The 13,049-nt window shown below is 46.4% G+C and overlaps 1 protein-coding gene across 1 annotated transcript in view; it reads right to left on the reverse strand.

Annotated features, from left to right (window-relative positions):
- Positions 1 to 351: 351 nt before the first annotated feature.
- Positions 352 to 13,049, reverse strand: part of PRPS1 (phosphoribosyl pyrophosphate synthetase 1) — a 13,174-nt gene continuing 476 nt past the window's right edge. The window contains exons 2-8 of the mRNA XM_066202461.1: positions 12,053 to 12,268; positions 9,704 to 9,887; positions 9,263 to 9,361; positions 7,513 to 7,637; positions 5,642 to 5,815; positions 4,756 to 4,915; positions 352 to 2,479 (exon numbers count right to left, since the gene is read on the reverse strand). Coding sequence (XP_066058558.1) covers positions 2,387 to 2,479; positions 4,756 to 4,915; positions 5,642 to 5,815; positions 7,513 to 7,637; positions 9,263 to 9,361; positions 9,704 to 9,887; positions 12,053 to 12,268 — 1,051 coding nt within the window. The 3' untranslated portion in view covers positions 352 to 2,386. The remainder of the gene's footprint in view (positions 2,480 to 4,755; positions 4,916 to 5,641; positions 5,816 to 7,512; positions 7,638 to 9,262; positions 9,362 to 9,703; positions 9,888 to 12,052; positions 12,269 to 13,049) is intronic.

The following is a 13,049-nucleotide window of genomic DNA, read 5'->3' on the forward strand; positions in this document are numbered from 1 at the left end:
TTGTTAAAATATTCAGGCTTCCCCCACCTGAACATTATGTGAACAAATCTGCTCAGATACATAATTGAACAGTACTAGAGAAGCTGCACTACCACCTCGAACAATTAGGTCCAGGAAATCAAACATGGACAAAAGCAATTGCTCAGTGCTTGGTCTCACACTTTTCCTTCCAGGCAAGGTGAGCAGAGCCAAGCTGAACCTCACAGCTGGCCACATGCACAAGGGTTAAACCAGATGACCTTCCAAAAGTTCTTCTAAATAAAAATTACTTCATGATCTGCCCTCAAAATGACCCAACTCAGAAGATTCATGTCACTTAAGATATTTAGAAACACTTACAGGCAGAGGCCATGGTTTTTAAATAAAAGTTTAATTCCTTCATCAGGTCTTAACTTTAAACACAAATGCTGCTGAAAATCCTCCCAGCGCTGCTCTGATGTCCTGGCTCATGGCTCTCAGAGCAGCAGCAGGATGGCAGCAGGGGCTCCCATACAGGAGGTGGGATCACAGACTCTCAGGAGAGCTCAGTGCAGGATGCAAAGCAAAGAAGCAAGAGATGCACAGTTTCCAGACAAACACCAATTCTTATACAAAAAGAAAATTTCTACACTAATAGAAGTGTTAACGTTGCCACAGGACAGGAGTTCAGGAAGGGAGAGAAGTCTTCAGTAAAAGGCACAACTAAAGCAGTACTTCCCTAGATTTTAACCACATCTTTCAGTTAGTTCCACTTACACCCCAGCCCCCAGCCTCTCAAAGCCATGCTGGTTACTCCAGAAAGTGATTTCAAGTTCCTTCTTTTCCCTTTTTCCCTTCCTCCAGCTCAAAAACAAATAAAAGAGGAGTGCTTATTAAAAAAGGAAAAAAAAAAAAAAAAAGAAAAAAAAGAAAAAAAACCCCCAAAACAAAACAAACAAACAAAACCAAAACAAAACCAGAATAAAACAGTTTGGTCTATAAACCATAGGAGTTCAAGAGAGACCTAGCAGTTTACCTTATGATTGTCTGGTACATTTTCTAAGTATTCAAGTTTCAGATGGTACTTATTACATCCAAGAGCCTCAGCCAGCTCTATAGTTTTGGTATTTTTCTTTCAGGCACTTTGTGGCCTGTCAGATTGGTGTTAAATCTGTAGTTTTCCCAGTATTATGCATCACCAGCCTCTTCAACCCATTGCCATAAACACTCCTGAAAAGCATCAGACCCACTTCAAGGGTTCCTTCAGATTTTGTTGTCCTGCAACCTGCAGTGCTCCTTGGCTTAAGGTATTTTGAACAAGCAATGCTTTCAAGGAAAGGCAGACAATGAGCAGGACAATGTGTCAGTAACTTCCAGGATAACAGGACTGTAACAGGCAATGAATGAGAGGCTGAGCCAGCTGGACACAAAGCTTTTGTGTTTCAGGTCACCCCAGCGTCTGAGCAGGCACTTGCTAGATGCAACAACCCTGCTGCTGTTGGATAAAGAGGCTCTGTTTACTACTGTACTGGCAAAAAAAAGGGTCAGGGGGTTGCACAGCAGGTCAAGGTGCAGCTGCAGTGCATGACAGCAGTCCTCTAGTTAGCTAGCAAGGCTAACAGGAAGCTGTGAAATTGAAAAGCTGGTTTTAGCCTGCACTAGAAATCGAAGCACGCAACCACAAGTTCTCTATGTCAGTTTTCAGAAAAGAACACTTGTCCAGGATGCACCTTCCCCACTAAGCTAACACAGCACTGCACAGACTCTGCTCTCACCCTCACTTTGCTGTGTAGCACACTGAAGGGCATTTCATTTCATCGGCAATTAAGAGGAATTCAAGTTTGCAAGCTACACTGATCTCCTTTCCTGGGAGGAAGCTGTAGCAGAACCAAATCCTAGGTTGGTTCAGGGCTTCACCAAGGGTCAAGCCTGGCCAAGACACAAGCCTTCCCCACCACTCTCCAAGGGCTCTGTCAGGTACAGAGTGGTAAGACAGCCAGCAGTCTCTTGGGCTTTTGCTGTAGATCCAGATCAACATGTCCTAGGGAGCTCTACTTCCCAAACAATTTAGGGTGCACATGCCAGATCATCTAACCCTGCCCACAGACAAACCCTCTCCCTCCCCCCCTCAAAATAATTGTGGCAATTAGCCATGTGTCAGTCCTGCTCTCCACAGACCTGCAGAATTGAGTCAGTGCTACTGATCAGCTCCATGCACAGGGGTGCTGGTGGAGTTGGCTGTTATAGAGATGGGCTTTCCCCTTCCAGCCTCCCAGTGTTGGGAACAGAGCCAGTAAACCTGACTTCAGCAGGAGCTGTAGAGAACTGCACTGGAACAAGCAGAGTCTTCTACTGAACTTTACAACAAGCTGAACAACTTTTGGTTTTAAAAAAAAAAAGCCATACAAGCAGCAGCTGACATCTGTTGTTATAAAGGGACATGGCTGAATAGGTAGGAAACAGATTCCCCATTATGAGTCCTCCTGATGGCCTCTGCGAGGATCATTGAGATGTCAATCACCTGCAAGGGAAAAAGAGATGCATCAGCACCACTGAAAAAAAGGCATCAAGCCTGAAAGAACGGCTGGGAAGTCAGGGAGAACCTAAAGAATAAACTCATCACCCACATTTATAACATGCCAGATGCAGACAAATTACTTCTACACAGGATTAGGATTTAATTACATATAAGACTGAAGAGACCCTACAAATAGCACTACAAATATTCTAGTTGGTCTGTCAGAGTTAGTCTGCTGTCGCCTTGTTTTGCTCAGAGTCCCTGGGCTCAGTCTGTTTACCACAGGACTCTCTCATTCACTTTGTGCAGTGAAGTTAGGGCAGTCTAAATCAAGATGAAATCACTTCCCCTGAGCCAAGAGGTTTTACCACTGCTGCCAGCAGTCTGAGGGTTGAAGCTGCTGTGCTGCAGCTCAGCTCCCAGGCGTTGTGCTGGCTCCATCTGGTGGGGTCAGACAGGTACCAGGAGGAAAAGTCGAGTCTCGGCCAAATCTCAGCTCTGAATCCCCACAGCTAAAGCTTTTCAATATATGTAGTCTAGTAAGAATCACCATACTCATGGTACATTAAAGAAACCAAGTGAAAGCCATATTTTTTACCTTCTAGATAGCTTGTCTCTGAAGGAGAAAAAAAATCAACAAGCTGCAGAGTAAAGCCTGAGACTTGTGACAAATCCTTCAGCTCTGTTTTCCTCAGCATCAGACATCAGTGTGTAAATGTGAGGTACTAAGAGCCTGGAAAACTGCTCCACTGCAATCATTGGCTACAGCTACTTACACAGAGCTTGCCAGTTTATCATTTTGCCTACACCAGCTGCAGTGTGGAGCCTGGAAAGAAGGTGAAGCACCAGAAATGTTTTACATGTTGCAGGAGTATCATCCAGAAGTTAGTGCTGAAAGAATTGAAATCAGCTTATAACGTATTTCCAAAAGCAGCTTAAAATTGACTGCAGCTTCAACCTTCAGCAGTTCAGCTTCCTTTTCATCAGCAGCACAGTAGTGGGGGAGCTTCTACTCACACCACAGTATTGGTTGTGAGTAGTGCCAGAACTTCTTCAAATGCCTGTGTCCTAGATATTGGTGCTGTGAAGCCAAGGCCCATCTGGAATTAAATCTGGCAAAGGACGTCAGGGACAAGAAGAATGCTTTCCTTTTGTTACTGATGTATTTGGAATAAACTAAGAATAATGTGGGCCTGTTACTAAAGGGAAGGGGGACCCTGGTGACAGAGGATGCAGAGAAGGCAGTTAGTGAGCACCTTCCTTGCATCAGTCTGCACTGACAAGCAGGAAGAGTGGGGTAAGGGAGTGTTGGAAGGAAGATTTTCCTTAGGGAGGATTGGGTTAGAGGACACTTGGCCAGACTTGTTATCCACAAGTCCACGGTCCCTGATGGGATACATTCATGAGTACTGAGAGAGCTGCCAAACATCACAGCCAGCCACTCATGATCCACCTGGAAAGGTCCTAGAGATCAGCAGAGGTGCCTGAGGACTGGAAGAAAGCAAATACAACCCAGAATTACTGGCCAGTCAGCCTCACATCAATCCCTGGACAGGTGACAGAGCACTTCATTCTGGAAGCCATCTCTCTGCACATGGATGACAAGAACATGACCAGGAATAGTCAGCATGGATTCACCAAAGGCAAATCATGCTTGACCAACCTGATCACCTATGAGGAAGCAACTACCTGGATGGGTGAGGGGGGAGCAGTGGATATTCTCAACTGCAGCAAGGCTTCTGACAATATCAGTCATGAAATCCTCACAGGCAAGCTCAAGAACTGTACACTGGATGAGTGGATTGAGCAGTGGCTGAACAGCAGATTCTGGGGATCATTATCAGCTTTTGTTTTTCCTATGGATGGCAAAGGCTGGGCATAAAGAGACATGCACAACAAAGCTGTCAGCACCAACATCAGAAGTTCCTGTCTACCTCTGCTTCAGCACTGCACATCATCAGCACATCACTCCTCCAAAGGGCACACATCCAACTACTTGCCTACATCGTGGCCCCATTAAATCAGATACCTGATCTAGGTAAAACAAACCCTGAAGATCCTTTAATGAACTGTTTGAGATGAGCTGGAACAGAAGCTGCTTTCTATCACTGTAACATGCCTGTTACCCCACAACAATAGGGCCAAGAGAACCGGACAACACTGATGGCAGTACCAACAGAACCACTATCAGCACTACACAGTATTGTGAGGTTTTCACCCCCAACAGGTGAAGAGACAAAGCTACCACCCTCCAGGAGTGACAGAAAATAGATGCTCACCTGGATTTTAGGGCACTGCTTCATCTTGTCCTCCTGGGGTATTGTGTTTGTGACTACAACTGCCTCAAAACAGGCATTGTTGATCCGGGAAATTGCTGGCCCAGAAAAGATCCCATGAGTTAAGATGGCATAAACTTTGGTGGCTCCAGCTGACACAAGCCTGCAAGGAGGGAGTAAAGGAGAAGGCTGAGTAATTCTCAGCAAGAATTAAGCTGACATTAGTGCAGGGCACATGGTGATCACGCAAGAGACAGCACCATGTGCTTAGGGAACAGGCTACCTTTGATTCCCCTTCTCTGTTGACTTGGGGAAAAAAAAATTACAAGTACCATGAAATCCACCACAGGCAAAGCACACACTGAAAATACCCCATTGTTCTTAGCTCTGGAATATTTGGAACAGATCATACAAATCACCTTCTGTAATTTTTGCTTACACAAGGTAGCAGATATTTAATACTGTGTTAATACTTTAATACTGTATTTAATACAGCATGAAATACTGCACTAATATTTAATACTGTATTTAACAGTTAACCATCTTGCATATATTGGTGTTTCTAGTGTAAAAGACATGAATGATACCAAATTTGAAAAGCTTATTTCTAATACAAAATCAGCTGATGGACCAGACAACACTTAGTTCTATTTGGCATGGTCAGTGATGGTACATTTTTAATTCAGGGGGAAAAAAAAAAGATGCTATGGTTTTCTATCTATTCCCACTCTGAGAACTTAAACTGGGTTTTTTCCTTACTTTGTATAACATGAATAATCAAGAAACTGCATGAGCCATGTGAAACTCGCCATGCAAATGATCTGCTTAACCCATTATACAGCGTTCAGCAGGAGTAGGCTCCTGGGTCAGGGAGGCAGCCCCCACTCACTTGTCTGCAGCGTGGCAGATGGTGCCACAGGTGTCTGCCATGTCATCCACCAGGATGGCCACTCTGTCCTTGACGTCGCCCACCAGCACCATGCGGTCCACCTCGTTGGCCTTCTTGCGCTCCTTGTGGATCAGGGCAAAGTCCACGTTGAGCCGGTCTGCGATGGAGGTCACTCTGAGGAGAGAGAGTTCCCCAACAGCTCTTAACACCACACTGCAGCTTCAACCAAAGCTCTCTAAAAGAAGCTGTCACCACATCTGCTACTGCTCCCAAGCAATTAATAGAAGGCACTCTTAGTTTCCCTTCAAGCAGCTAAACTGCAACCTCTGATCTAATATCTCTCAGTGACAGCAAAGGGATCTCATCTTTCATCATGACCACTGTAAACTAATTTGCATTTAAGCTGAAAACAAACCTCAATCAGTAAGGTCAGCAAACTTGAAGTGATCCAAACACTTGGAAAGTTGTCATCGTTGTAACACTACACTGGAAAGGCTTAAGTTGTGCTGTGACAGGGCTTTACTGTCACTCTTGTAAGCAGTCAATCATCATGCACACAAGCACTGGCACAGACTGTGGCAGGATTACACACCCAGGAAATTCAAATACATCACCTCCCATTTATTTCCATTAAAGTGACTGCAGAACAACCTTACTAGAGGGATCTTAACTTTACATATTGATACTGATGAATAGTAAAGAGTTTAAAAGCATGAAGTGTAGAAGGAGAAAAACACACATGCCCCCAAGACATTCTACACTTGAGCTAAGTAGACTCTTAGCCCCACTAGATCAGACCTGTCATCCTGGCTGTCCTAAACAAGACTGTTAAACTAAACTGAAGTATTTGGCTTTGCATATCTCCATAAAATACCGCACCAATCAAGATCGACACATTTCAGTATAAGAGGCTTTTGAGCAGATTTTTTCATGAGTCAGATTATATCTGGCTGGCTTGGCACTTCATACACTGCGTTATGCAACAAGCTACAGAAATAGCTGAATATATAGAAGGTCTTGCCCAACCCATAGACCACAGCAGAGCTACAGGAGACACACAGTGACCAGTGTCAGTGTCCCTTGGCTGTCTGTAACACATCCCTTAATACATTCTGAGACATGTGAATCAGATCAGCACATACCAGCATTCTGGCGTGACAGCCCTGGATTAAAGAATACATCTGTGTCCCTTTACTGTTCACATGTAGCCCTCAGACAGAAGCATCAAGGAACAGCCTAGTTTCTCCTAAAAAGCACCTGAGAACGTTCTGAGCTGCCCACAAACTGGCATGTTTGTCTGCAGGGAGATGGGAGATTGTCAGGCTATCAAAATAGAAATGTGCTATGGCATATGCTGCTGCTTCTTGGAAAGGAACCATCTATCTTCCTTGTTCTCAGGGAAGATGAAGAATGGCAGCAGGCTTAAATCACAGCTAGATATTCAGATCCAGGGTAATAAAGTAAGAAAATGCCTCAACAGACTAAGTTTAATTCTGCAAAGAAAGCAGCCTGGATAAAAATACATCATTAATCATCAGCAGTAAACCTCCCTTGGCATAGGGGTGTAAGCTGCACTATTTCCTCCTTCAATTGGCATAAAAATTGGTTTAATCCAAGGGACGCAGCTTGGATTAAAGCTATTGTTGTGCAATTCCTACCTATGCAGCTGTGATTCTAGGGGCTATTTAATCCTCTGTGTAGCCCAAGAAACCTTCTAAACATTCCCTAGGAAGAATATCTGACCACTCTCCACCAGTTGTCCCAGACTGTCTGAGAGAAGGCAGACTGACAGAAGGAACATGTCTTAAAAATAGGGTCACATTGAAGTAGACACAGCAGCAGTATCTCAAGCTACCTGTCTGACAGCTCACCTCTTGGCTCCACCAGCATCTGGTGAAACAATGGTGCAGTTCTTCCACTCTGGAATATTCTCTTTGATCCATTTCAGTACAGCAGGCTCGGCATATAAATTATCAACAGGGATATCAAAAAAACCCTGCAAGGAAGACAACAGGAACAGATGCAGCTGAAAGTCCCATTCCAGAAACAGCTGTAAGAAGCCTTCTATATCATCAGGCATGCAGTCATCACCTTTCCTTTTTACTTCCCTTGATATAAGGGCAGTAGTCTTTGGGATACACAGAATAGTAATGTAAGAAGTCTTCAGTGCCAGAAATAGTTCAGCAGCATAAATAACACTTTACATCTAACACCTCCACAAAATGAAACTAGTTCTGTCCTGAGGGCTGCAGAAAGTCTGCAGCAAATGCACTCATTTCCAGAGCAGCTGGCTGCCTGTTTACAGTCAGTCTTTAAAGCTCATTACCCAAACTGTTCATATCTACAAAACAGGCCTGAGTAACATCTGTCTTTAAACCAATGCAGCTGGTTCTGTAACTTTACAGTGACCCTGCAGACTTCTCCAAATCTCATAGGTCACTAAAAGCCAGAAGTTAACCCTGGAGTAACAGGCAGGAGAGTGAGGGGCAGGTACTCCTGAGGAATGCTGCAAGGTCCAGGGTAACAGACCCTTCTCACCATCATTCCTTCTGTGTTCAGCAGCACAGCAGCTACAAGAACCAGGTTGAAACCAGCCAGATGCTGAAAGCACAGATGCACAAATTATCCCATTAAATCTCATCACTGCTGCTGGTGCAAGGTTAGCTCTACGGCACACACCAATTCCAAACCCTTAAGGAAGAGAGGGACCCCCTTGGGCTCAGTTATTTCATGCATTTCTGACACCCTTCTCAGCTGTGCCCCCACACATTTTTTTTAATCTGAGACAGTATTTCTGGGCAAATCATACTGAAGTGTGAATGACTGCACTTAAAACTATTAAAGCAGCCAGCCCACTTCTTCACCAGGCAGTAACTACCTTACCCTTTGCAGCAATACAAAGACATCCTTCCCTCTGCCACACCCCTTCAGTTACACTGAGTTGGTTTCTTGGTCCCGAGCAGTTGCCCAAGGTGGAGAGAAACAAAATCAAATGGAGCCTGCAGCCCCTAAGTCTCCCTGGCAAATATTCTTGCCAGTTTTCTTACACAGCCCAGGGGGTAAGTTCAGTTGCCCTGTGAGATATTTTGTTCATAAGCCAACAAGGCCTATGAATGATTTTCAATTCATTACCAGCCTGGGAGAGAACCAAGGCCAGCTTGTGTGGGAGGGTGGCACTGAATGGATACAAGTGGGATTGCCCATCTTCCCAGAGGCAAACTATCACTGACATCACTGTGCTGGTCAACTCAACCCACAAATGCAGCTGTGCCATTTCTCCAAGACAACACACTAAGCATCAGAAAGCTCTGCCCAGAATTTAAGGACACTCCACCTCACATTCCTCCAAGATCTAGTGACGAATGAACAGTGTCACTGTGTGGCAACAAAACTGTAGTGATCATTTACACATTTACTTCATTTACACAAGACCCAATACACTCAGTATGCTGAAGAAAAACTATACCTTCATTTACAGGTTAACCTGCTATCCACCTCCCCATCCAGTCCCAAATTCCCAGGTCTTGATCACTGCAGTATCTCAAAAAAGCAGATGCCTGCAAAGCAGTCAAGAGGCCCAGCCTGGGACTGGTTAAGTGCTTTCCTGATTTCTGCTCCTACCTGAATCTGAGATGCATGCAGGTCCATGGTGATTATATGATCTGCACCTGCCACAGACAGCATGTTTGCAACCAACTTGGCAGAGATTGGAGCTCGACTCTGGTACAGGAAAAAAAAAAAGACAGTATAAGACAAGTTCAACTCCTTCATCAAGATGTCAGCCTTCTGCTTCCAGGCAGTGATTCACAAGCAGTTACTAAAAGGAGCACTCATTAACATTGCATCTTCTCATCAGCTAGTGATTAGACTTTAGTATATTTTCAAGAACCAGATCTTTATAAAAAGATCATTTTGCAGTCCAGTGTCTTGAAGTTTAACAAAATGAAGTGAGGTTGGATATTCAGAGGAGGCGACAAAACTTCATTTAAATGCTCTCCTTCAGTCAAGACTTACAAGGTGTGCATTCAACCTCCCTGCAGAGACCTTTACCACAACCCTTACCTTGTCCTTTTTGTCCTGTCGGGCGTAAGGGAAGCAGGGGATGACAGCTGTGACTCTGCTGGCTGAGGCAATCTTGCAGGCATTTATCATGATGAGGAGCTCCATCAGATTGTCATTGATCTCCCCACAGCCACTCTGCACAATGTAAACATCCTCCCCACGAACACTCTCACCTATTTCCACGCTGGGAACAGATGAGAAGAGAGTTGTAGCCAAACACAAATTAAAGCACAGCCATTACCCGTGCCTGCAGAGCAACCAAGGCACTGCATTCCCAAGGGTCTGTGGGTGACAGGGCCGTATCAGCAAGGCTGCTGAGCAGGAACACTGCTGTTTATTTGCTCAGTGGCTATTTTACAGCGCTCACTGATCAGATTTAATGGTCCAGCCAGTAAGGCTAAAAGCACCCAGCTTGTACTCTAGATCTCAACACAAGCTGAGCATGTAAACACCCCAGAGCAGGCCTTGTTCCCCTAGAATCACAAGCACAGCCACCTCTGAAAGAAGCAGTGTACAAAGGAGCAAGGACCACGGCCAGCCAGCAGACAGAGTGGGGTCAAACTGCTACCAAAGCAACACCACAGCCAATTATCAGACTGGGAGTCATAACAGCCATTCAGTGGCTCCAGCAGAGAAGCACTCCAGCATTTCACTCTGGAAAGGCTTTTGGGGTTAATTTCCTCCTGGATGCAGTGCACACTAATCCCTGCTGATGAAGGGCCTGAATACAAGCCAAAGGTCCTGTTTGCCAGCAGCAAAATGCCAGCTCCAGTGCACATATGGAGACACCTGCACCAGAACGAGTGGGAAAGAAACCACTTCACTTACAGAGCCCCTCAGGGTAGAGTTCTGATTCTAATATTTCCTTCTCTGACCTTTCTGATCTCTTCTTCAAACTTTTTCTGATGACTGTTATCTATTTACAGCCTTACTGCTCAATATCCATCAGGGAGCTGCTGTCACCATTACTGCCCACTGACTTAGAGGATGCATCCATCTCTCGAGGAGAGTTTCAGTCAGTGACAACTCTGCTGGGGAAGTGTCTGATTATCAGCAGTAAGCACACAAGTGTCATCTCCAATATTTAAGATACTTATGGTACAAAAAAGCCTATGAATTATTCTGTTGAAACAGTCGTTTGGGGAGGCACCTGCTGTCAGTTTATTGGGGTAAATCAGACGTCTTTTTAAAGTCTTCAAGTCACATTACCTGCTGGCATAGGAACCTGCTGGCCAGCCAACTAGATCGGTAAGAGCAGTTAATAATGAACAATGAGAACAGTGCAAGGGCTGTAAATCAACCTAAACTTTTTTAAACTTCTCTACAACTCCTTGTACTACCTCTGAGGTTTTACAATCAATATCCATGGCAAGAGAAACACAATATTGTACGTCACATGTGCACCCCGGATTTTCGTGGGGAAAAAAAATACTGTTTCCAGAAGGAGTGGGTTGGAGCAATCAAGGTTCTTCATATTATACTCCGCGGTGTATACACGGTTAGTGGATTCTCTAAAGCAAGCTTAAGGAGCTCTGAACAACTTTAAACCTCCCTTTTAGCTTTACGTAGGATGGCAGCAAGATTTTTAAAGCACAGATACGTAAAACAAGGCGAATGTTAGGTTTCAAAGCTTGAGGGGAACAGACTGCATGACTGCAAATGCACCGTGGGATGCACGGAGGTGTGAGCCTCTTCTCTTTCCTTAAGAATTATATCAATACTTTCTAAGACTCTGAAGCTCCTCAGAGAAGTTTAGAGGTACCAGCTACAAGCTAAATACAAAATTATCAAGCCTCAGAGTCATCAGAGTTTAGATTTGAGCATGAAAACACCTAATCAGCGTGAGTGTAACTCCGAGAGGCGCCGTCCCATCAGCTCGCGGATTTGGGGTGGAGGGGGCAAGGTACGGGTGGTGAATTCCACCGCTTCAACACTCGCCACAGCGGGCAGGTCATAGAAATCCTCCTAGCCGAGGAGCCCCGCGCGGCCCCGGGTTCGGGGGAGCCCCAGACGCGGCGGTGGAAGCCCGTGTGGGGCCGGCACCGTGAGGGCCCGGGCCGCACATGGCTCCCGGGGCGCTCCGCGGCCTCGCCCCGCACCGAGACGCTGCTCTGCCCAGGGGGACGTGCGCCATGCACCCGAGCGCTCCGGGACAGCGGGGGCTCGGCGGGAGCGCTCCGGGGAAGTCTCCAAGTACGGCTCCGCTGCTCCGCACCCCGGGCCGGACCGCGCGGCCCCCGAACTACAACCCCCATCATCCACCCGTGCGGAGGCCGCGCGATACCCAGCGCCGCAGCGCCCAGCGGCCTGCCGGGAGCTGTAGTGCGGCCGCGCCCCGCCCCGCCTCACCATGTCTCCTGGTTGCTGAACTTCTTGGTGACCACCTTGCCCAGCTCCAGGCCCAGGCGATCGGCGATCTTCTGGGACAGGTCCTGGTGCGAGCTCCCGCTGAAGATCTTGATGTTGGGCATGGCGGCGGCTACGGCAGCGGCGCCCTTTTTATCCTCCTCCTCGTCGCTCCGCCACGCAGCGCCTGCGGCTGCCGCGCGGGGACCCGCCCGCCTCCTGCGAGGACGCGGCACGTTGGGTGCAGGTCACACCAGTCGCCTCTACGCCGCCATCTTACCCCTTCCCGCCTGCCGCTGCGACCCTTTATAGCCTCCCCGCGCCGAGAACGCGCCCCCTCACTTCCTATTGGCTACACGGCCCCAAGGGGCGGGGTCCCGCTGGCCGGTGCGGCCGTAATGGGCGTGGCTGGGGACGTTTCCTTCTCCTCGAGGGCGAGGGGATGTGACATCCCTCATCTGGTAATTAGTAACAACTCAGAAACAATTTGCTTTGTAAGTCAGCTATCATATTGCTCCTTGCCAGAAGAAATATTCTTTTAATTCTCTTTCCAAGTAGTCCTGGGCAATAGGTTGTGTGTGCATGGGTGATGGGATGAGGTGAGTGTGTTGGCCTATCCATACTCAACCAGTAAGGCTGTAGAATGCTGAACTGCATGTTTTATGCTCAAGACCCTATGTAGGGTCAAGTGTAAAGCCAAGCCATTGGTCGTTTGGGGACAATGTGAATCCCGGCTTGCAAACAATGCTTCATGTGATTTCACTGAGGTTACCCAGAGAACCCATGGAGGAACAACTAAGAATTAGTGTCTTATGATTGTCTTCTCCATCAATAACAATTTTTGTCTGTTCTGCCAAAATACTGTGTGGAAATAAAGTGTGATGCTTTTAGTCGCTACTATAAGATGCAGCAATAACAGAGTAAACCTGTGTTTAAATGAGATTGTTACTGCTTGAGGTCCTTATTCTCCCCCAGCCAGCAGGCACTGCACACATTTTGG

This window comes from Chamaea fasciata, unplaced genomic scaffold (assembly GCF_029207755.1).
Source record: "Chamaea fasciata isolate MVZ Bird 193981 ecotype frontalis unplaced genomic scaffold, bChaFas1.0.hap1 SCAF_22, whole genome shotgun sequence".
Taxonomy (NCBI): Eukaryota; Metazoa; Chordata; class Aves; order Passeriformes; family Sylviidae; genus Chamaea; species Chamaea fasciata.